The sequence below is a fragment of the Miniopterus natalensis genome, chromosome 15, assembly GCF_054644295.1.
Source record: "Miniopterus natalensis isolate mMinNat1 chromosome 15, mMinNat1.hap1, whole genome shotgun sequence".
In the NCBI taxonomy this organism is placed as follows: domain Eukaryota; kingdom Metazoa; phylum Chordata; class Mammalia; order Chiroptera; family Miniopteridae; genus Miniopterus; species Miniopterus natalensis.
This window is the reverse complement of record NC_142095.1, coordinates 2,833,177-2,854,019: the sequence shown is the minus strand read 5'-3', so window position 1 is coordinate 2,854,019 and position 20,843 is coordinate 2,833,177. Positions and strand designations below refer to the sequence as shown.

Here is a 20,843-nt window from a genome sequence, read left to right as displayed (position 1 = left end):
AGCCCAGGATCAGAGCTGGACATGCCATGAGGGCTGCAGGGATGGACCGGACCCATTCAGAGCCTGGCCTAGGAGTCCCACGGAGCCGGGTTCCAACCCTGTGGGACCTAAGACAATTCACCAACCTCGCTGAGCTCAGCTGCAGGTGGGACAGTTGAGCGATCTCCTGAGAGCTCAGTTGCTTTTTACATATGAACTCACTTAATTCCCATGAGACAAGATCCATTTATGAATCCTCCATTCGGTAAACTGCCTGAACAGCTACTATGCACCAGACTCCACTCAGGGGGCTCAGGCCGCAGCCCCGACCCAGCCCCAGTTCAGACCTGCTCCTGGCAGGGAGGAAGCAAACAGCCTCGGTGCACCAGCCACCCACACTCCAGAAAAGGCCACATTTCACCGGGGCATCTTCCCTCCCTCCCACCGCCTGGCCTCACACCCCACCCCATAGCCTGGGCCTGCACTGCCACCTGGTGGGCACATTGGAAAGGGCTCCAAACCGAGCACCCTTCCCTCCTCCCACTAAGGCAAATTGGGTCCACTCCATCCTCAGGTTTGGGGAGGTCACCACTTGGGGATGGGAATAGACCTCCTGAGTCCCTCTGGAGGGAGTAGAGATGAGTGTGGCCTCTCTGGGAGAGGCTTTCGGCAGCACCATCGGCCGGGGGGCTCTTAAAGGGCAGCGTCTGACAGACCCCGCCCCCCACAGGCACCAGTGTGGCTGACAGGGGGTGCTCAGTAGACAGGCAGTATATGTGGGGCAGGTAGGGCTGGCCCAGTGCAATGCAGGGGGCTCTCCATGTCTGCAGGACCACCTGGGCGTCTAGGGACATGCCCAGCCTCTTGCCAGGCTAAAGGGACCCAGAGACCCGGAAGGTCGGGGCTTAGAGCGCCTTGGGTCCCCCTGGTGGGTGCAGGCAGTGTGGCTGTCTTAAGAGGCTCCATGCCAAGGCCTGCCTGTGCCACATGAGCCCTAGGCCCAGGCTGTACCATGCACACCTGGACCCCTTCCCTGCCTGCTTCATATACCATTGGCCCTCTGTATCTGCGGGTTCCATATCCACGGATTCAACCAACCCTGGATCGAAAATATTTGAAAGAAGTTACATTGTTGCAATAAAGTTACCTTGCTGCTGATGTGTGCTGTGCAGTTAAGCCTGACGCTTGCTTCTGTACCGAACATGTACAGATTATTTTTCTTGTCATTCCCAAAACAGTACAGTGTAACAACTATGTACACAGCATTTACATTGTATTAGGTATTATAAGTAACCTAGAGATGACTTAAAGTATCCAGAGGACTGTGCCTATGTTATATTTACAAATACTGCCTCATTTTCTACAAGCAACTTGAGCACCTGTGGACTTTAGTACCAGCAGATAGTCCTCAAACCAGTCTCCCGTGGGTACCGAGGGACAACTGTAGGTGTAGACAGAAAGATATAGACCCATGGTGTGTGTGTGTGTGTGCACGCATAACACAAGCACACACACTTGTCCTTTTTTCCTGTTTGACATCTGCCTCCTTCCATCTCGAATGGAGACGCAGAGACTGGACAGGTTCACTGACAGCACTGGGCCTGCAGTGGGGCTCAGTGATGTTTCCGGAAGCAATTCGTGTCAAGGTCAGACTGCTCTACTGGCCTCGGGGCTCCCCCGGCAGGAACTTTCCTTTACATTCTGAAGGCGTCCCTGGCGTCTGCCTGCAGCCAGGCAACGCAAGGATTGTATTCACTTCGGCTCGAAGGTGACACTTCACTTTATGAAACCAGATGGCCCCTCTGAAGGCACCGCCCGTGTCCGCCCTGGTACCACCTCTGCGCCCGCCTCAGCTTTGGCCCGGGAACCCTGCTTGCTGCTCATGAGGGGTTCGAGGCTGGGGTGTGGGCCTGTGTCTCACAAGGAGCATTTCCCAGGGGCCCTTTAATAGTCGGTTTCAGGAGCAATAATGGGGGCAGGTGGCTCTGTCTCACTCGGCCTGCCTGGCCCAGGGCAGTGGGGAGAGTCAGATCAGCCCCCAGGCCCAAGGTCACAAGAAGGACGTGCCAACCAGAACCATTCATCCCTTTCATATTTATTGATCCCATGCTCTGTGGGAGACCTGGGAACTTGTGGGGAATTTGATTTTCCTCCAGGACTGGGGAAGAGCTAGAAAATAGAAAGTGGGTGGAAAGAAAGAGGAGGTGACTGTGAGGGGACACGGGATGAAGAAGTGGCCCCCATCACCCACAGAAAGCTGTCCTGTGCCCATCACCTAGCCGAGCTCCTCCCCTCACCCCCCAGCTGGGAAAGGGGCATGGGGCAGGCAGGGGGAGAGAATGCGGAGGGTTCCTCCTGGAGCCCCCATCCCCAGCCCTGGTCCCAGTCTAATTTTGCAGGCCCCATTTTTAGGGTCCCCAGAGACTGGGTTTTCTGCAGCTCCCACATTCTTGGACTGAGGCACTGCCCGATAGGATGGGTGTGGCCAGCCCACCCAGCCCTTCTCCTCTGGCCCCAGGCCCCAGAGGAATCCTTCTGCCCATCTGCCAAGGGGAGAACTTTTTCTCAGACCAAGGCTGTCCCTGACAGGCCCCACAGTCTGACCCCAGTGTGGGTGCCCTTGGGGCCCTCACCCTTACCCAAGGCCCTATCCTGTAGCCCCACCTCCGACCCAGGCCTCCACCATGGAACTGGGGGTGGGGATGCTTAGTCCCTCCTCATTTCACTTATGGTAGCCTGAGGCTCAGCTCTCTAGGGGAGGGTCTGGGTCACTTAGACTCCTGATTTGTGGCGTTTTAATGCTGAAATTGGGACAGTCCTGAGAAAACCAGGATGGTTGGTCACCTTGGTATCATTTTCCCTCAAACCCTTCTGGGCCCTGCAGGTGGTCCCACCCCAACCCCTCTCCAGTGCCCTTGTGCTCTGGGAAAGATCACCTTATTTTGTTCCCTTTCCCATGTGTCCCGAGATGCCACACCTCCCCCTGGCCCTTGGGGCTCAAGCACCCTCCCTCCTCCGGTATCATAATCTTCCGTTCACGTGGCGTCTCCACCCAAGGGGCGGCAGGCATTGTGACCCCACTCCACTGCTGGTGCCCGAGGCCCCAGAGCAGCCTTGAGCTCAGGGCCAGAGGCATTTCATCAGATGGATCAAGGAAAACTGACTCGGCTGCCACCGCATAGCTGGGACCCAAGCGACGCCCCCCAGGCCCCCCGCAGCCCCTTCCTGAAGTCTCACACCCGAGGGTCACAGGCTCACACTCTCTGTGTAAACATCTAATAACATCTTTAATGCTCTCACGTGAAGATGCTGTGAATTAAATGACAGCTTCTGTGCAGCCTGAATTATCCTCAGCCCTCCTGTTACTTCCAGTGATAACGTATTTATAGCATCTAGAGGAGGGAAAACATCCGGAATCTTCCCCGTCTGGGTCACCTAGTTCCTCACATCCTGACGTGTGGAATTTGCCCAACAGGAGATTTGTATGTGTCGCCCTGGTGTCCCCTCGAACCAGAGGAGGACAGTGACAGTGGCGAGGCTGGGCACGGGGCATGCTTGTGATGCTCGGGTGCCCTGCATGCCCAACATAGAAAAAGCGCCCAGCTCCTGGCGTCTGGCGTGGCTCGATGCCTTGTCCAGATGCCCTAGACTGGTAGAATTCCTGAGGGGTACGGGGTGGGTGGGGTATGGCAGAAAAACAGACTAGGTTTCTTAGGTCTGCTTTCCAAGAGGCCATCACCACCCCATCTCAGGTAGTCAGGACACCCCCCACTAGCCCGTAGCCTGTGACCACAGCCCTCAGAGCAATAGCCACCCCCTAGCCCCAGGTCCCCAACATACAGCAGGACAGGGAACCATCTGCAGCAGGTGCCCTGGCCTTTAGAGCCCAATGAAGAGATGGGGGGCAGCTGCACCCCCACCTTTTTCTTCCCTCTTCCTTCAGCCCCTGAACATGGAAGGCAAAGGTGGCTCATCCCAGGCTCCTCCACACACCTGGGGGGGGGGGGGGAGGGCGATACTTGAAGGTGGAGCCAGTGCAGAGGGTCTGCCTCCTGCCCCTGTGCTGGGACAGGCATCCGTCCGTGCATGGGCACATTCAGGCACAGGAATGGGCCTTGCAGCAGGTCTGGACACTGCCTCTGTCCCCCCACTTCCACACCTGTTCCCCCACTTCTCTTCCGCCTCAGCTCCCATCCTCATTTGGGCCCAGCCAACAGCTGGCTGCCAGGAAGGGGTGGTTGAGAGACCTCACGGACACTCTGCAATGTGGACTTGCATGGGGTGTGAGTAGCCTTCCTCCTAGCAGCCCTGCCCATTGGGCAGTTTCAGCTCCATCCCTCGGTGCCACCATGCCCTGTCCCCAAGACCTGGGTGGTTACCTCTCCCACCTCAGAGAAGGCTCCAGGTTCTAAACACAGGTCCCTCCCCGCACTCCTTCCCTCCCCTCCCATATCTCTCCATTTCCTCCACATTAGAGGAGCAGACCCTGATATGAGGGGTCTGGGCAAAACACGAGGAAGCCAGCAGGGGCTCTCGGCCTTCCTGATGGGAGGGATAGCCTCTGTACCAGGACCCTCACATCAGGGGACGCCAGTGGCCAGATGCCCGGCCTGGAGTCAGCAGGTAGGTCCTGGGAACAGCTGGGGCCATGGCAGGGCAGGTCCCGAGAGTAGGCAGCTCTGTGGGTGCTGAGGCAGGTGTCTTCAGTAGAGGTCCAGGCCTGACTGTGGGTCACTCACGCTTGGATGGCATTGGCTACGTCGGTGAATACCAGCCGGCTGGGTCTCTGCAGCGGGCCCTGAGACGGGAGAGTGGTCTGTGGAGAGACAGGGGCGTCAGGGACCTTCACAAAGGCCATGCACTCTCTGGCCCAGTCGCCTCCACCCTCACTTCCTGGTGACTGCTCGGAACTTGGCACCAGCTGTGCCTTCTGCCTGGAATGCCCTCCCTGAAAGCTCAGCCTAGAAATTTGACCTGGCTCAGGTGGCCCCTCCCCCACAGCCATCCACAGCTGGCCCTGGCCACACTCAACACTCACCCTGGGGCCCAGGGGCCCGATTAATTATGCATGTACCTCGTCTCCCTGCAGAGCAGGGCTCACCTCTGCAACCCAAGCCCCAGCACAGAGAAACCCGGTCAGGAGCCCCATGCACTGGGTAGACTACAGTTCTCAGCCCAATTTCTTGACTATCCCAAGGGGCAACATGTCCTGATCTAGGTGACACAGGACTAGTGGTAAACCCAGGTCTCTGGACTTCCAGCCTGGCTTTTCCTGAGTCCAGTCTCCTAATTCTGCCTCTAGGGTCAAGGGAAGGAGGGATGCAAAGAGGCCTCATGGGTCAGGGTCAGGGGGAGACCGGGCCTCCTCGTGGTGCTCTGGCCCTTGGGGTTTGGGGGTCCGATGGGAAGTAGCCAGGCAGCCAATGACTCTGGCAGGATGACCACACAGGTACCCGACCCTTTGGACACAGGAAGCAAAACGCACCTGCCTGAGGCCTGTCAGTTACCAGGGACCCATCGGTCTACTCAGAGGTGCCACTGTCCCAAGTGACCCAAACCACTCCCCACTCAGGACTACTGGCTCTCAGGGAGCAGAGGAGCCCAGGGGCTCAGTCCTCAGCCACCTGCCCCGTTGGTCCCTTTCTGCTTTCCTAGCTGGGGCATGGGGCACACAGGGAAAGAACTAGGATTTTCATTTGCAAATGAGAAGACTGAGGCTCCGAGGAACCAGTGGGCTTCCAAGACCACCAGGCCGTTGGGGCAGAGCCTGGCTGGATCCCAGGGCCGCCCTGGCCTGGCCTCACACGGTGGGTCTGTGGATGGCCAGGGAACAATTCTGCCAAATTTCTAAACAAACCTGACAAAACCCGCACCCCGACAGCTGCCACCGGACCTCAGGGCAGGTGCTGGGACGGGGCCTGAGGAAGGAAGGGGGTGAGAAGGGGAGAGTCACGAACAGGCTGCAGGCTGTGGGGAGTGGGGCCAGTGCGCACCTTGCCTTGCAGGGCCTGCACGGAGGCAGCTTCCCGCCCGTGCTCCAACAGCTCCTGCGCCAGCTCGTCTTGTTCCTCCGTGGGGTCGAAGTTATACATGGGCATGAGCTGGTGGCGTAGCTTCTCCAGCCTGGGGCGGGGGGGTACAGAAGCTGCAGGGGCAGGGCAGGCCCTTCCCCTCCCTCCAGCCCTCCAGGCCCTGCCAGCTGACCAGCCGAGCCATAGCACACGACAACATCTAGGAGCCTAAGAGTTCCCGTGGGATGAATGAAAGCCATTTTTGTACCAGATGGGTGGCCTGGGAAGGACAGTTTCAGAACTGTCATCTGTGGGGGTCCATGGGGACTGCCCAGGCCGGGGCCTTGTGTGATCCACAGTCTCTGGGCAGTGGGGTGAGGGGAGCGCAGGCAGCAAGGCGGGTGGTGGGCAGCTGGCTGGAGGTAATCCCAACCTTCTCCTCTCCCCCCCCCCATCCCTGGGTCCTCGCTGCCTGCCCTGTGTGTGGGATCCTAGGGAGTGGGCTCAACCTTCCTCAAGAGAAAGTGACCACCCTCAACCCCCAGTGGGCAGAGGAGGCCCTGACTCTCTGCCAGGGTCAGGGGTGCTGATGGTGGGGGCTCTTGTGGCGAGGGCTCTCCTTTCCCACCCCCTTCCCCTGGAGCCCGGCCCAGCACCGCCCAGGGCTGGAGTTTGGGGAGGTGGCTGAAGAGTTACCTCTTCTTCCTGATGTACAAAACCTGCAAGAGAAGGAGCCGCGTTAAGGCCGGTGCCAGGCCTGCATCGCACTCTGCCCCTGCTGTTCCCTCTGCCCCAACTACGGACACCCCCCCCCACTTCCTTTACAAATCTCCCCCCCACCCTCACTGTCCAGCAGCAGCCCACCTCCTCCAGGAAGCCCTCCGCACAGCTTCTCCTATGAGACAGCCTGGCCCTGACTTGCTCCCTGTACCCAGCATGGCCCGGCTGGGGCTGGCACGAGGGGAGAGGAAGCAGCTCTCAGGGAACATCTCTGGGCCTGTCTCCTGGTGCCCAGGAGCTGTTTCCTGCCCTCTAGGGCTTTTGCCCAATAACCTTTCTACATCTCAGCTTCTGGAAAGAAGGCCAGCCACCCTGGCCCTCCGAATGTTCCTCCAGGACCAAGAATGAGGGAGTTCTCCCAAGTTCCCAGGATAAAATCTTTCCTGGAAAATTACAAGGGCAGATTCTAGGTCCTGCTTGGCTGCTGAGGTTAGGGCGTCTCAGTCTGTTTAACTGCTGCCTGGGTGCCAAGGGGAAACACTGGCGCTCTGCCTCACCCTGCCCTGGGAGGCTGCTCAGGCCCCGGCCTCTCTGTGTGTTGCATCCTGGCCCTGCTTGCCGGCCAGCAGTCATTCTCTGGCAGAGATCCAGAGCCCGTGGGGCCCATATGGCAACTCTGGTTTAACAGCAGCTCCAACTAGGCCATGGATGGACCATCCACCGGCCTGTTTGTCGGAGCATCATGTTCCTGAGCTAAGGCCAGCCGTTAGAGCCTGCGAGGGGCAGTGGGCAGAATGCTACTGTTGCCAGGCCCGCTGGGGGACATCAGGTGCACCCCCACCCTTCCTGGTCTCCACAATCTCCAGTGACATTCGGAGTGTCCATGTATCATCCCAGGGGAAAAGCCCATGTCTTCAGGTGCAGACACCAGCTCTGCAAACACCCTATTCACCAGCAGGGGACACCTGCTGTCCTTACCCCAGCACACTTCCGTCTGCCCAACTCTGCCTTTCTTGTGACACAGGGGCCAGGCATCCACCTTGAGGTCTCAGGTCTAATGTCGCCTCCTCAGTCGTCCCTGACCACCCAGCCTGGAAAGGACCCCCCCATCCAATTCCCCAACACAGTCCCTGTGGGCTTCCCTTGGCACCTTGGTTTTGTCTTCCACTCCCTGTAAGAACCACAGGGCCCTTGTCTCCCTAGTCCATGGGGTCCTGACGGCTTGCTCTAGGACAGGTGCCCAGCAAATAACTGCCAAGTGAATGGTTGAATGAGTGAACACTGCCAGTGGCCTGCTGTTTGCAGAGCATCCCACCCAGATGCCACAGCCCGTGATCTATCCCAGGCACCTCTGGCCTCTACTCCTCTTGCACCCCCACACTCATCTGCCTCACTGCTCTGCTTGCTGCTCACAGGACCTTTTGCCTGCCTCCAAACTTTTGCCCACCAGAACCTCCACCTGGAAAACACCCTCAATTCCTACGTGCCTTTCATGGCCCTGCTCAAAATATCACATATTTCTCAGAACCTTCTTTGGTTCTTCCAATTAAAGGCAGCTTCTCTGGTCTCTGGGCCCCAGTGGACAAATCCCTGGGGAAATGGGAGGATTGTATTATTACTAACAAACAATGGTCTTTGGTTAGATTCTCTAAAATCTAAACACTGACCACCCTCCTCCAACTGAAGGTCATCTGGGGCAGCCCCAGCCAGCCCCGGCTCTCACCATGGCCACAGCCAGGCCAATCACCGTGATGATTCCAAAGGACAGAAGCATTGTGCCCACGCCAGCTGCACCGCTGCCCACGCCAGGTATTCTGGTGTCATTAAAGCTGGTGGCTTCTGGGCTGAGGGTGGTGGTCTCCGAGGCTGGCCCATCTGTGGCAGTCTCGAGGTTGGGCTCAGAGGTGGATGGGTGGGTGCTGAGCCAGCCCCGAGCAGACAGGATCCTGGAATTCATGCTGATGCCAAGAGGCTGCCTATGGTCAGTCAATCTGCCCACTCACTTCTGACATCAGGAGTGTCCCAGCCTGTGGCCTGCCACACATGCAGGTAGCCACCTTCTTGGATAAAGGGAGCTCCCTGCTTCCCTGGATGCTGGAAAGGAAGGAGTAAAAAATATGAGGCTGAGGGTGGGACTTGGTGGTGAGATGAAGCCCCCTAAGTTCTGAAGGCCCCAGGGAAATACAGGTTGGAGGACAGGGGCGAGTTCAGGGGACATCATGACATGTGCTTTATATATCCACAGTTCCCATGTGGATTTAGGACCGTGAAAATGAAGGCCTGCCTGCTCTTTGTGGAAGACATGGAGGGTAGTGGGGAGGTTTGAAAGGAAACGTGTCTCCCCTGAAAAATACCCTACCCCCACCCCTTCCTCCCTGCACTCCCCACCTTGTCTCGCCCTGCCCCTACATCCCTCATCTCCTGCTTGGAGAAAAAAATACTGCAGTTTTTTCTGTTTCTGGAGGGAAACACTTGCCCAAGAGTCAGACAGGCCCGCCTTTGAATTCCAGCTCAGCTACTTGACTGATCTGATGATCGCAGGCAAGTCACTCCACCTCTGCATCTGTTTTTCTGAACTAAAGTGGAGATATTAAGAGCACCTCCCGCCCAGGGTCAGAGGGTCACTGAAATGCCAGCATGAACCAGTCCCTAGGAAACACTGAGCTCAGCACAACCCCATCCATGGTAAGCACGCGATAAATGGGAAAAGGGAGTCACAGAGGCCTCTGGACCCAGCCCACTGTGTGGTCCCGGCTGTGCTTGGAGTGGGGGACGGGACAGGTATGGGGAGACCCGAAGACAGGAAGGAGAGAGGCTAAAGTCAGGTCCTCTGGCAGGCTCTTGGGGTCACTGGACCCCCCTACAGGGGAGCTAGTCTCTGCCAGGGACAAGATGAAAAGGAAGGGGGCATATCTTCCAAGGCAGGGATGGAGCTTTCACTCCGCCCCTTCCCTCCTCCCTTGGGACCAGAGGGTGGGAGAAGTGCCCGGCCCAGGGTGTGGCATAGGCCTTCCCAGGCCAGAGGGCTCCCCGTAAGGCAGGGTAGGAAGGGGTCCCAGCCAAGCTGCAGGGCTGCCTAGGGAGAGGAGGGATGCACAGCTGCACCCATACGTCCCTGTGCTTGCTCACGGGCGCATGTGGGGTGCCTCCCAGTGCAGGTGCATGGGTGTGTGTGAGGTCCGCGCACCCCCCCCCCCCCCCCGTGATGGCCCCCCAGGAAGGGGCAAGGCTGGCAGACTGACGTGGGGTGGGAGAGGCTCTTCTCGCTCGCTGCCCTCTCCCTCCTGCGAGGCGGGGCAGGTCAGGAGTCCCAGGTTCCTTCTGGGCTCTGCCATTGACCCCAGGAGTGACCTTGGGCCAGACCCTTGACTCTGACTCTGGGGCTCTTTTGCTCCTGTGTCCAAAGGAGAGAAAAGCCCTGCTCGTCACTGTCCAGGGCTGCCTCAGGGTCCAAGGGGCGAGAGAAGGAAACCGGGATGAAAGGGGTGGGCACCGTCCGCAGCCGGGCGCCCCGGTCCTCCCGGCCCCGAGCCCATCCCGCCTCCGCCACGCCGATTCCTCCATTCCCGCACCGGAGCCGCGGCCGCAGCACTTACGGAACGCTCCCTGGGACGCCGAGCTCCGCCGGAGATGCTGCGGGTGGTGGCGACCCGCAGAGGGACCGGGCGGGGGGGCGGGGAACCCCAGGCCTGGGGTGAGGAGCTGCGGGGCCGCCCCGAGCTCCGCCCTCCCTGCTCGCTCCGAGCCCCCGCCTCGCGCGCCGCCGCACCGCCCGCAGCCGCGAGCGCAGGACCGGCCGGCCGGGCGGGGACAGGCGGGGCCGGGGCCCACGCGGGGGCGGGGTCGCGGGGAGCAGCCGGGCGCAGCCGCGACGCCCCGGCCCCTCTCCTCCCGGCCGGCTCCGCGTCCCGGGCCCCGATTGGCTGGCAGGCCCAGGGCCCGCCCGGCATTGGCCGGCTCGCCTGTCGCTCGGCCCCGGCTCCGCCCCCGCGGGAGCCGGGTGGCAGCTCTCGGACAGCACCCCGCTCTCCCCGGGGCCTCTGCGGGAGTCCCGCGGGCACCGGGGGCGGCCCGGCCCTTCCTGGGCCAGAACTCGGGCCCCGGGCCAGCCCGGCTGCACCTCCGCCAGGGCAGACTCGCTCCCATAACGCAGGATTGGGGAGAGCCTTGGACCCGGAGTCCTTGGGCCTGCGTCGAACTCTGGTTCGACGCTGTTCTGGCTTCGTGACCTGGAGCAAGATGCTTCCCCTCCCGGGGTCTCGGGTTCCTGCTCCGAGGGGCGCTGGGGTGAGGGCTCTTGGTAAATGACACCCACCCCCGGGTGCAAATGCGGCATCTTCAGAGAAGCTGGGAGAGGGGTGGTATTATTCTTGGAGCGGTGCTATCGGGGACCCCGACCCGGGCAAGCGGCGTGCACCCCTCCCGGTAGCCTCCATCCCGGGCGCGATGAGCGCGGCCCAGGCGAGGGGCCTTCAGACACCTTCCATTCCTCACGTTTTCAAAGGAATTTATGGGGATCCTCCAAGTAACTTGTTACAAATGCTGATTCCCGGCGGCCCCCCGCGCCTGGGACGGAGCCCGGGAAACTGCATGGCAAATAGTTCGGCGAACAGTGGTCTAGTTAACAATAAATTCCGGTGAGGGAAGGGGGCGTTGCCGGCCACACTCCGCCGCCATGACTTTTAGAGAAGGAGCAGCTGAGGCCCATATTGGGCCAGGCACCTGGGCAAAGCCTTACGACGGAGTCAGGATTCGCACCTGGTCTCCAAACCCTAAAGCGGGAGCAGAGGAACGAGAGCCGCCCGGGCTCCAGTCGCCACCTGCCCCGCCCCCCGCGGGGCTCGGGCCCCTCCCTCGGCCGGGTCCAGGATCTGGGTCCCGCCCTCCAGATTGGTCCCGGCCTCGACACCGGGACCCGCTCCCTAGCAGCCTTACCCGCCTGCAAGCTCTGCTAGACCACGCCCCTGGGCATAGTGTCAACCCTGGAACCCGGGACCGGCTGGTGACCGTCCTCCCTCCCTGCTGGCTACACGCCTCCCGGGCCGGGTGCCCAAACGCCAGCCCGGAGCAGTCACCGCGGCCTGGAGCCGGGTTTCTGCCGTGACCTTCAGGAAGATCGGGGCCCCCAGGGAGCAACCACCCCCCACAGCCGTGCACTTTCCCACTCGTGGGCCTGCGGGCGTAGTGGGCGTGGCGTTCACAGCCTCTCGCACAGCCTGCAGGGGGCTCTCGGGTGCTACTCGGTGGCGCTAGGAACTCTGGAGCCGGGGGACGGGGACCGCCCGAGCCCTTTCTCCGCTGCGCCGACCCGGAAGCAGGGCGTTCGAGGGAGCGCAGCGCCGGTCACGCACTTCCGGGCGCTGAGCCCAGGGCCGTCTTCCTCCCGCCGGCGGGCCGGTCGGGCTGCACTTCGGACAGGTAGGCGCTGGAGGTGGGGTCGGGAGGGGGCAGTGCCTGGATTGCGACGCTTTCGTGAACAACCCCCGCACCCCCCAACCCCCGCCGTGCCTATGGGGAAAGAGGCTGGGGCGTCAGCGTTGCTGTGGGGACTGAGGGGGGAGCTGCGCCCCTCACTTCAGGCGCCGCCGGGCTCCGCGGACCGAGACTCCGCTGATGCCCGGAGGGCCTGGGCTTGAGTGCTGCCTGGACATTCCTAGCTGGGTGGGTGACTTTGGGCAAGTCGCTCTCCCTCCCAGAGCCTCCTTTCCCTCCCTGCTTGCCTCTGAAGATGTGCACCCAGCAGGTGCTCAATAAACGCTTCTTTGGACCTTGGTCTGGGGACCACTGATTAAAAACCTTCAGTAAAACTTGTTTGTGATAAATATAAAATTAACAAAAATTGTCGATATTTTAGCTGGCAATTTATGTTGACATATTGGAGGCGGGGCATTTCAGCATCCAAATCTGACAGTTCAGGCAAAATATCAAAAGCAAAACCCCCAAGCAAAGGCAGGCTCCCCCCCCCCCCTTGTAACATTAGTTAAGAGCATTGAGTTAGTCCCTCCTGTGTGTTGGGCTGGCTCCCGGACCCTTGACTTTTCATCGACTAATGCACTGCTTGTCATAAAATTAGTGTTATTTCCCCCATTTTATGGACAAGGAAACCAAGACTTAGGAATTATGACTTTTCCGAGATCACACACTCTGGGCGAAACAGATTTGTCCAACACCCAAGGCTGGTCCCCGACCCATTTATTAGCAGGGACTGAGCTATGGGTTCAGCCCACCTCAGCCAAAAACATGAAGGCGACATCACTGGCCAAGACCAGAGGAATCAAATGAGTGGGTAAGAGTCTAAAATAGAATCTAGAAGGTGACAGAGCAAGCGCATGCCCTTTCTCAGGCAGCAGGTCAGGGGGGAGTGGGTCACATAAGGCTCAGCCGCTGTACAGGTTCTCCTTCCCTCTGCCAGGTTGGCAGCACATCTGAAGAGCAGAACCACTTGGAGGAGCCAGAGCCTGTGACCTCTTCATCTCCACCCAGCTGGGGCCAGTGACCATCCTCAGCAGTTGACATCACAAGAAAGACTTGGGGACTTGGGAGTGCTCAGGGGAGCCTTCCCTTGGGACATGGCGCTTTGGGGTAGAATGCTGCAGGCCATCCTGTCTGGCCTGGGGAGGAGGGGAGGCACTCTAGCCTGGGCCTTCAGCTCCTCGCCACCCCATCTGCCTCAGGCAGGGTTGTTGAGTGCTACAGAGCTGGTCAGCCATTGGACAGCGGTCTTTGAGAAGAGGGGCATCCCCGAGGCCCGGGAATCCAGTGAGTACATCGTGGCTCATGTCCTTGGAGCCAAAACAGTTAAGTGCAGTGTTGTTAAGTGGGGGAGTCAGAGGACCTTGTGGAGGAGGGAAGAGGGAGGACCTTGGGGAAGGGACTTCCAGGCTTTTCTGTCCCACTGAGAGTGTTGATCTGAGGCTGATGCGATTTTTCTGGAGGAATGCCTTAGGCAGATACTTATTCATTCATTCAACAAACCTTTATAGTGTGTGCCAGGCTAGGTGTCCGGGGATGACCAAGGTGGCCAGTGTTGGGCCCATAGGCTTTGCCCACATAAGAAATCTGGACCAGAGGAGCCAGCCACTCACATTCACTGTGGAACAGTTTCAGAGCCTAAGACCAGTACTTCGGATGCAGCCCCTGACCCCTTGGCAACTACAGTGCATCCAGGAGCTGAGTAGCTGCCGATTGCAAAGGTGAGCACCCAGGAACTAGACCTGAGGGCTCTGTGAGGAGCAGGGGTTCAGCTTTCTCCACCAAATTCATGACCAGGGAGGAGAAAAGTGTCCAAGGACTAGGGAGGTGTTGGGATGAAGAAGTGATGAGAGGGGGTCAGAGTAATAAACAGGAAGACGGTAGGGAGGGAAGGCCTTGGCTAGGAGTCCCAGGGCACAGGAGGCATGACCCTGCCTTGCACTTTCAGCCACAAGTGTTATCTATCCCTGAACCCAGGCATGGTCCTCTTGGTCCAGGCTCTGGCACTGATAATCACCCAGCCACCCCCTCTGCAGGATGCCTGTGCAGTACATCCTTGGTGAGTGGGACTTTCAGGGGCTCAGTCTGAAGATGGCACCCCCAGTGTTCATCCCTCGGCCAGAAACAGAGGTAGGTGTGCTGGATGGGGATGAGGGGTTCAGAACACTTGTCTTGCCCCAGACCTCCTCCAGGGGGCACTGGGGCCCCATGACTGCTATTTTTAGAGGCAGTGCCCTTCCAAAGGTGTGTCTTGGCTGTTTGGGTATATGGGGTCAAGAAGACCAAAATCTCCTGCTGCCGTCCTTAACTGTCCTTAAATCCCAAGCCATTGCCCCAGCCCCTAGGGCTAGCAGTGGCTCAGGGTCCTTCAACTAGTGCTGTCTACCCAGTGCTTAGCCTGTGCCTATCATTTCCCTAGGAGTTTTCCCTTGCACCAATGGTCTACCCAACCCATAGGAAATAAGGGTCTTCTGCCTCAGGAGGCATAGGCAAAGTGGAGAGGGCTCTAGCTGGACATCTGGGGGCCTGGTCCACCTATGTGACCTCAGGCAGGTCACTGCCCCCTCTGGGCCCAGATGATGAGAGGGTTGGGCCTTGTAGGTGGCAGAGCTGGGAGCCAGAGCAGAGCAGGGGTTGGGGCTAGTTGGGACCAGTGGGGAAACCAGAGGGCACCAGGTTCTGAGACGGGGGTGTTTCTAGAAGGCATCTAGGCACACAAACATTCCTGGGAGACATCAGGCATTGTCTGCAGCCCAGCCAGGGACCCAGGACCCTCCTCACTTTCCCAGCCTCTCTCCCCAAGCCAAGAAATCCTCTCACCCCACTCACCCCCACATCATGCAGTGTGGAGGCCAGGTCCTCGCCTCACTGCCCAGTGTCAGGGCAGGGACAGTAAGGAATCTAAGACATTTCTGAAGTCACAGGGCTCCTATGGGGGTGGCAGAGTTGGGGGGTGGGGAAGAAGGAGGTTGCATGGGGGCAGCACTCGGACATCCTGGCTCCAGGGTCAGGGCCCCCTACCTCACATGGGACTGCCCCATCTGGATTGGCTAAGTTAGGAACGGGTGCTGAGACCCAAGTAGGATACGGCCTGCCACCTGCAGGCTTTTGGGAGGCCCTGTGGCTCCCCCAAGCATGTGACCTCTGGCCAGGAGGTCACTCACTTCCCTGAAGCTTCCAAGGGTCAGGGTCTGGGAGGGAAGCGACCATGCTGACTTCTGAGTTGCCTTAAAGTTGACTTAGCACTAGTCATGTATTCCAGGGTTCAGAGTGTAGACTTCTGGCTCCCATGTGGGCCCCCCCACCTTTCCTGGCTGGGTTGGGGCCAGGAGAGCAGTTCCGCTGCAGCAGGAGGGGGGTGAGGAGGGAGGCTGAGGTTGGGAGCCTGAGTCTTCACTGTACAGACATTTCTCGGAACTTACCAGGTTCACCCCAACGTGAAGCTATATAGGTGGGTGCCTTACCAAGAACTTGAGAGGACGTGGCCTGTGGCAGGGAGTGGGGAGAATGGGTACATGGGAGGGATCATGACGCTTGCTTCTCTCCATCAATCGAAGTGTGGTTTCTGTTAGTGGGTGCAGAGGTCTGAAACGTCAAGCCGTAGGTGTGTGGCCTGATAAGTTGGGTTTTCCCTGGAGGTGGGAAGGTGGCTCAGTCCCTGCCCGTAGAGTGTACAGTGAGAAACCCAAGGCTGTGAGTGGGAGCCGCTCCCACCCAGCCTGGTGAGTGAGTCTCTGGGGTTTGGGAGGCTCAGTGCCTTTTCTGTGACCGGCTTGAGGGAAGTGATGCCACTGTCCTAGGGATGCCCCACCAGGGACGGGATCCTAGTAGTGTGCTTGTGGCGCCTGCTAAGGCCTTGGGCCAGCCTTTGAGGGAGTGTGGAGTCCTGTGGAGGCAGTGGCTCCAGGCAGAACCGACAGCTGCCTGCTCCCTTTCCTTCCTGCGTGCCCCTTTGCTTTCCTCTCACTCTGTCCTCGGACCCTTCCCTTGTTCACCTGGAAAAGGTGCCCTGGGCCTGAGACCAGCTTTGCTTTCAGCCTCCCCCATGAGCCACCAGCTTCAGGCTGGGGGAGGCTCTCCACTGGGGGAGGAAGAAAGAGTTTATGGATTTCTCAGGGGTGGTCTTCCCCCCTCCCCCTGGTGGTCCCACAGCCAAGATGGTCCTGTGGTCTGGAGTGTACAAGAGGGGCAAGGGGTATTGGTGGCAGTGGGGCACAGTCTCTCAGCTTCACACCCTGCCCACGGTGGCCATTCACATATGTGGTGTGTGTCTCTGAGGTTGGGGTGTCTGGGAGGTGGCTGGCCAGTGTGGTTGGCTGAGGGGTCATTCTCCAGCCAAACGGGTCTGTCTGTGGCCAGGAAACCAAGAGAATCTCACACCTCTGACACATCTCAGCCATCCCAGCAGCTGTTCAGTACATGGCCTCACCACTGAGACCGCAGGCTTTCAGCCACAGTCCTCTGCTGTTTGCTCTATCAGTCCCAGCACTGTGGGCCCAGCCGGCTGCTGGCATCCCAAGTCTCCTGCAGTGCTTGGTACAGGGCCGATGGGTGAGTGAGGGAAGCCCTCTCTGACTGGAGCCAGGTCAGCTCACCTGTAAGGAGTAGCTTGTTTGGTACAGAAGAGGCTTGGAACAGGAAAAGTCAGGCTCGCTGGTCAAGTTCTGCCTTCCTCGGACTTGCTACCCTGGGGACAGGTGAGCTTGGCTCTGGGCTTAGCTGTGGTTTATTGAACACTTACCATGTACCGTGCACCAAAGTACCATGTACTTCAAGAACGTGGTGTGCTTTACTCCCCACCACACCCCAGTGAGGCGGGTTATCCTCAACGGTGCTCAAATTTGCAGATGGGGCAACAGAGACAGAGTTACACACCTGTGGTTCCAGCAGACAGGATGTTCAGTGTGGCTTTAGCCATACCTCCTGCATCCACTCAGGCTGATTATGCTTGGGTCTCTGTGCTGAGACCCCTAGGGGCCAGGTTGGCACCTACTCTGATTCAGACCCCTCTACCTCTCAGGAGCTGGTTGAATGGGTGCTGGAGGAGGTGGCCCAGAAGCCCGGTATGGTGGGAGCCCAAGGTGGCCCCCTCATCCTGGAGGTGGGCTGTGGATCGGGAGCCATCTCCCTCAGCCTGCTGAGCCAGCTTCCCCAGGTGAGCTTTCTCAGCATCCCTCCACCCTGCCCTGGGGAGACTGAGTGGTACTCGCTATGTGACACCCCCCCCGCCCCCCCGTCTCTACCTGAAGCACTTGAGGGGAAGCTGCCAGATGTCTGAGGATAGGGCTTCCCCAGCCCACCATGGTCACAGCCTCTACTTCCCATCCCCTTCTGTCTGGGCAGACAGTAGCTGTAGAGAGAGGGAAGATGTGGGTATCTCTTTCCTTTTCTGGCGAGGGGTTGGTGGAGGTCCTGGCCTCTCCCGACTCCTGCCTCCCACATGCCCTTTATTTGTTCTTGGGGCAGAGCCAAGTCATTGCTGTGGATAAGGGAGAAGCTGCCATTGCGCTGACCCGTGAGAATGCTTGGAGGTAAGCGGGCTGGGGGACCAGAGGGTCAGGGTGAGGGGAGTCAGACTTGGGCCTGATCTCAGCCCCTGTTCAGGTAACAAACCCACTGATGTTCACTCCCAATAAGGGTGAGGCCCTGGGGCAGCGTGGCGTGGCTCCGGGGGGGATACGAATCAACGGTGGGCACCAGGTATCTTCTGGTCCAGGAAGGGGAGGAGCCTGGCCCCTTTGCTCACTTCTCTTCCCATCTTCACTTTTCTCCAGGCTTCAGTTGCAGGACAGGATTCGGATAGTCCCCCTGGATGTGACCTCAGGTACCTTCCCCACCCATCTTCCCTGTGTTGGTTATCCTGGGGACAGGTGCAGCTGGCTGGCTAAGGCACTTGGGGAGCTGAAGGGAGGGCTTCCCAACATTTATTGTCACATACACACATGCATGTACACACATGCACATACACACACATACATGCACACATGCACAGGCATCACATGCATGCACACAAGGGGTATCAGACCAATCATTGCTGAGGACAGGCGAGTCCCTGTTGCCTCCTGGCTGACTTAACCAGGGGACCAGCCCTGGGGTTTTTCTTATCTTCCAAATCACCCATAACTACTGAGTTATCTAAAGCCTGTTTGTTGTCAAGAGATAAGCAGAGGCTCAGGAGAAAGCCTTTAGGACCAAAATACTTAAGTGCTCCTCTGTCCCTATGTGCCCAGGCACAGAGTATCAGGGTTGCTGGTCGGGGACCCTGGGCACTAATCTGCAAGTCTGGTTTATTAGGTTCAGAGATAGGCCCAAGGTGTGGCTTGGGGAGAGGGACGACCCAAGGGGTATGGTGGTGGATGGAGCTGCCACTCTTTACCTCCCACTCTCTGCTGTATGTTCCCTGTGGCCACAGAGGGGAGCTGGGCACACCTCCAGCCTTGGGGCCCCATGGACCTGGTCGTCAGCAACCCTCCCTACGTCTTCCACCAGGACATGGAGCAGCTGGCCCCTGAGATCCGCAGGTGCGGGATGGCTTGGAGCTGGGAGCCAGGCCTGAGAAGGCCAAGTGGGATGGGTCTGCCCTGGAGGACCACACCCTCTGGCAGATGGAGTGGGGGAGGGGGCTGAAAGGGTTCTGGTGTTGGAAGAGAGCTCCCTGTAGAGCAGGGGATTTGGAGCTGCCATCCTCTGGGGGCCCCCTCCCCTGGGTCCTCAAGACTTCTCAGCCCAGAGTGTAAGTTGACAGGGCCCCCTTCAAGGAGGCTCTGCTCAGCTCTTCCACACTTTCCAGGTATCCCTGTCCCAGGCTCTCACCTCCCACTGCTTCCCTTCAGCTATGAAGACCCAGCAGCCCTAGACGGTGGGGAGAAGGGCATGGATATCATTATGCACATCCTGGCCCTGGCCCCGCGGCTCCTGAAGGACTCTGGGTATGGATGGGACGGATCCCCTGGGTCAGTTCCCAGCAGCCTCATCCCCTCTTAGTGTGCACTGGGCCTGCCCTGCAGTCATTCTGCCCCCAGCCCTGTCGGGTTGAGCTCACCCTTTTCTACCCTGTGTAGGAGCATCTTCTTAGAAGTGGACCCAAGACACCCAGAGCTCGTTGGCAGCTGGCTTCAGAGCCGGCCTGACCTGTCCCTTGATCTTGTGTCTGTGCGCAGGGATTTCTGTGGGAGGTGAGACTCTACCCTGCCCCTAGCCCCCACAGCCACACTAGTCCTTCCACTGGCCCATCACAGCTCCAGCTTGGGGACAGTGTGATGTTCCCACTCCCTGCTCACTCCCCAGGGCCCAGGCAGTGACTGGCCCCTTGTTTCTGTCTCCTTAGACCCCGGTTCCTGCATATCCGGAGGTCTGGGCCATGGGGTGGCTGCCCTGGAGACTCCTGGCCGGGGCCTCAGCCTGCCAGGGTGCCCAGATGATGCTTCTTCCTGGAATGCTCCTTGGAGAGAGGTGGATGGGGCCTTGCAGAGCCCGAGACCCTGGGGCCTTCCCATGGCTCTGGGATTCCCCCTGCTCTACATTTCTAGGAGACTCTGGGGCAGAAGGAAGGGCAGGGGTGTCTTTCCCGGGTCAGCAAAGAGCAAGGGCACCCTCAGTCCTGAGCAGACCCAGGTTCCCAGTCTGGCTCCGTCACACCAGTGTGGCCAGTGCAGGTTGCCCAGCGTCTCTGTGGATGGAACAGCTTTGGGATTTGGAAGATTTGACTAATAAAGTGTTAGGAGACTGACAAGTGGTGACCTAATGTTCTGTGCTGGGGCTAAGAGCTTCCTTCTGCCCTAGCAGTGTGTCATGGGAGAGCAGCATGGAGGGAGGCACAAAGGTGCTCCTGGCCCACATGCCGGGGGCTTGGCACTGAGCCCTGTCTCCCCAGGGTTGACTCGGCGCCAGCTTCCCTGGGTGTGCTACCACACACCTCCCTGCAGACCCCAGGTGTGACCTGCACCCCAGCTCTGGTCTGTGCAGAAACTCATGGCGGCCAGGAGGTCTGAAGGACCAGCCCTGCCGCCCACAGTGATGGGAAACCTCCAGGCTGGCAGGTGCTGGTGTGAGCCTGCGTTAGGGCGGGCTCATAAAAGCATGGCAGACCAGGCTGGCTTATTCCTTGACTCCCCTTCCATCCTAGTAACTGTGAGGGCCTGACCCGGTGGTGCCAGTGGGGTTGGGTGGGCAGCGTCCTCTGCTGGAGCCAGGATGCGGGGTTCTGGATTATGTTTCAGTGGGCCTGGGGCAGCAACTTTTCCAACAAGACGCTGGCTCTTCTGGTTCCAGGGCCAGAGCAAGGTGACAGCCTCGTTTTACGCTGTCAGCCAGGTGGAGTGTGTAGCTGGCATCTGAGTGCCCAATCCCTGGGCAGGGACTTCCCAAAAGAAGATGTGGCCACCTAAAGTCCCATGGTGGAAGGTGGTCCAATGGAGACAGGAGGTTCGGTCCCTGCCTTTGGGGGTCTGTATTGCTGGGTCATACCTGGCCTGAGTGACACCCCCACTGTGGCTGGCGGTCACTTTGGTCTTCGCAGAGGTCACAGTGCAGCTCCCAGGGCCCTGGCATCCTGCCCCTTGCCATGTCCCAGCTTCATGGACTCCAAGATGCCCCAGGCTTCCTTTGAGGAGGAGCCGGGGACTCCACTTTATGCCTGTTCCAGAGGAGCCTGGGAGGGAG

The 20,843-nt window shown here is 59.2% G+C and overlaps 2 protein-coding genes across 6 annotated transcripts; one reads left to right on the top strand and one right to left on the bottom strand.

The window, feature by feature from the left end:
- Positions 1-3,247: 3,247 nt before the first annotated feature.
- Positions 3,248-10,389, bottom strand: C15H3orf18 (chromosome 15 C3orf18 homolog). Of its 2 annotated transcripts, none has more exons than XM_016216880.2 (5): positions 10,307-10,389; positions 8,434-8,804; positions 6,687-6,709; positions 5,973-6,102; positions 3,248-4,795 (listed from the first exon to the last, which is right to left on the bottom strand). In XM_016216880.2, exons 2-5 carry the CDS (start codon positions 8,665-8,667, stop codon positions 4,715-4,717), a joined length of 468 nt encoding a protein of 155 aa, XP_016072366.1. In that variant the 5' UTR covers positions 8,668-8,804; positions 10,307-10,389; the 3' UTR covers positions 3,248-4,714. The 2 variants fall into 2 exon arrangements, with proteins under 2 accessions (XP_016072366.1, XP_016072367.1); XM_016216881.2 differs by lacking the exon at positions 10,307-10,389 and adding an exon at positions 9,953-10,186.
- Positions 10,390-11,883: 1,494 nt separating this feature from the next.
- HEMK1 (HemK methyltransferase 1, mitochondrial release factors N(5)-glutamine) lies at positions 11,884-19,914 on the top strand. 4 transcript variants are annotated; one of them, XM_016216904.2, is made up of 11 exons: positions 11,886-12,128; positions 13,123-13,507; positions 13,812-13,903; positions 14,219-14,312; positions 17,203-17,337; positions 17,649-17,713; positions 17,957-18,006; positions 18,595-18,703; positions 19,016-19,111; positions 19,244-19,357; positions 19,510-19,914. In XM_016216904.2, the coding sequence occupies exons 2-11, from the start codon at positions 13,280-13,282 to the stop codon at positions 19,601-19,603; spliced, it is 1,077 nt and encodes a 358-aa protein (XP_016072390.2). In that variant the 5' UTR covers positions 11,886-12,128; positions 13,123-13,279; the 3' UTR covers positions 19,604-19,914. The 4 variants fall into 4 exon arrangements, with proteins under 4 accessions (XP_016072393.2, XP_016072390.2, XP_016072391.2 ...); XM_016216905.2 differs by lacking the exon at positions 11,886-12,128 and adding an exon at positions 12,647-12,996; XM_016216906.2 differs by lacking the exon at positions 11,886-12,128 and having other exon boundaries at positions 13,414-13,507; positions 13,694-13,903.
- The last annotated feature ends 929 nt before the right edge of the window (positions 19,915-20,843 follow it).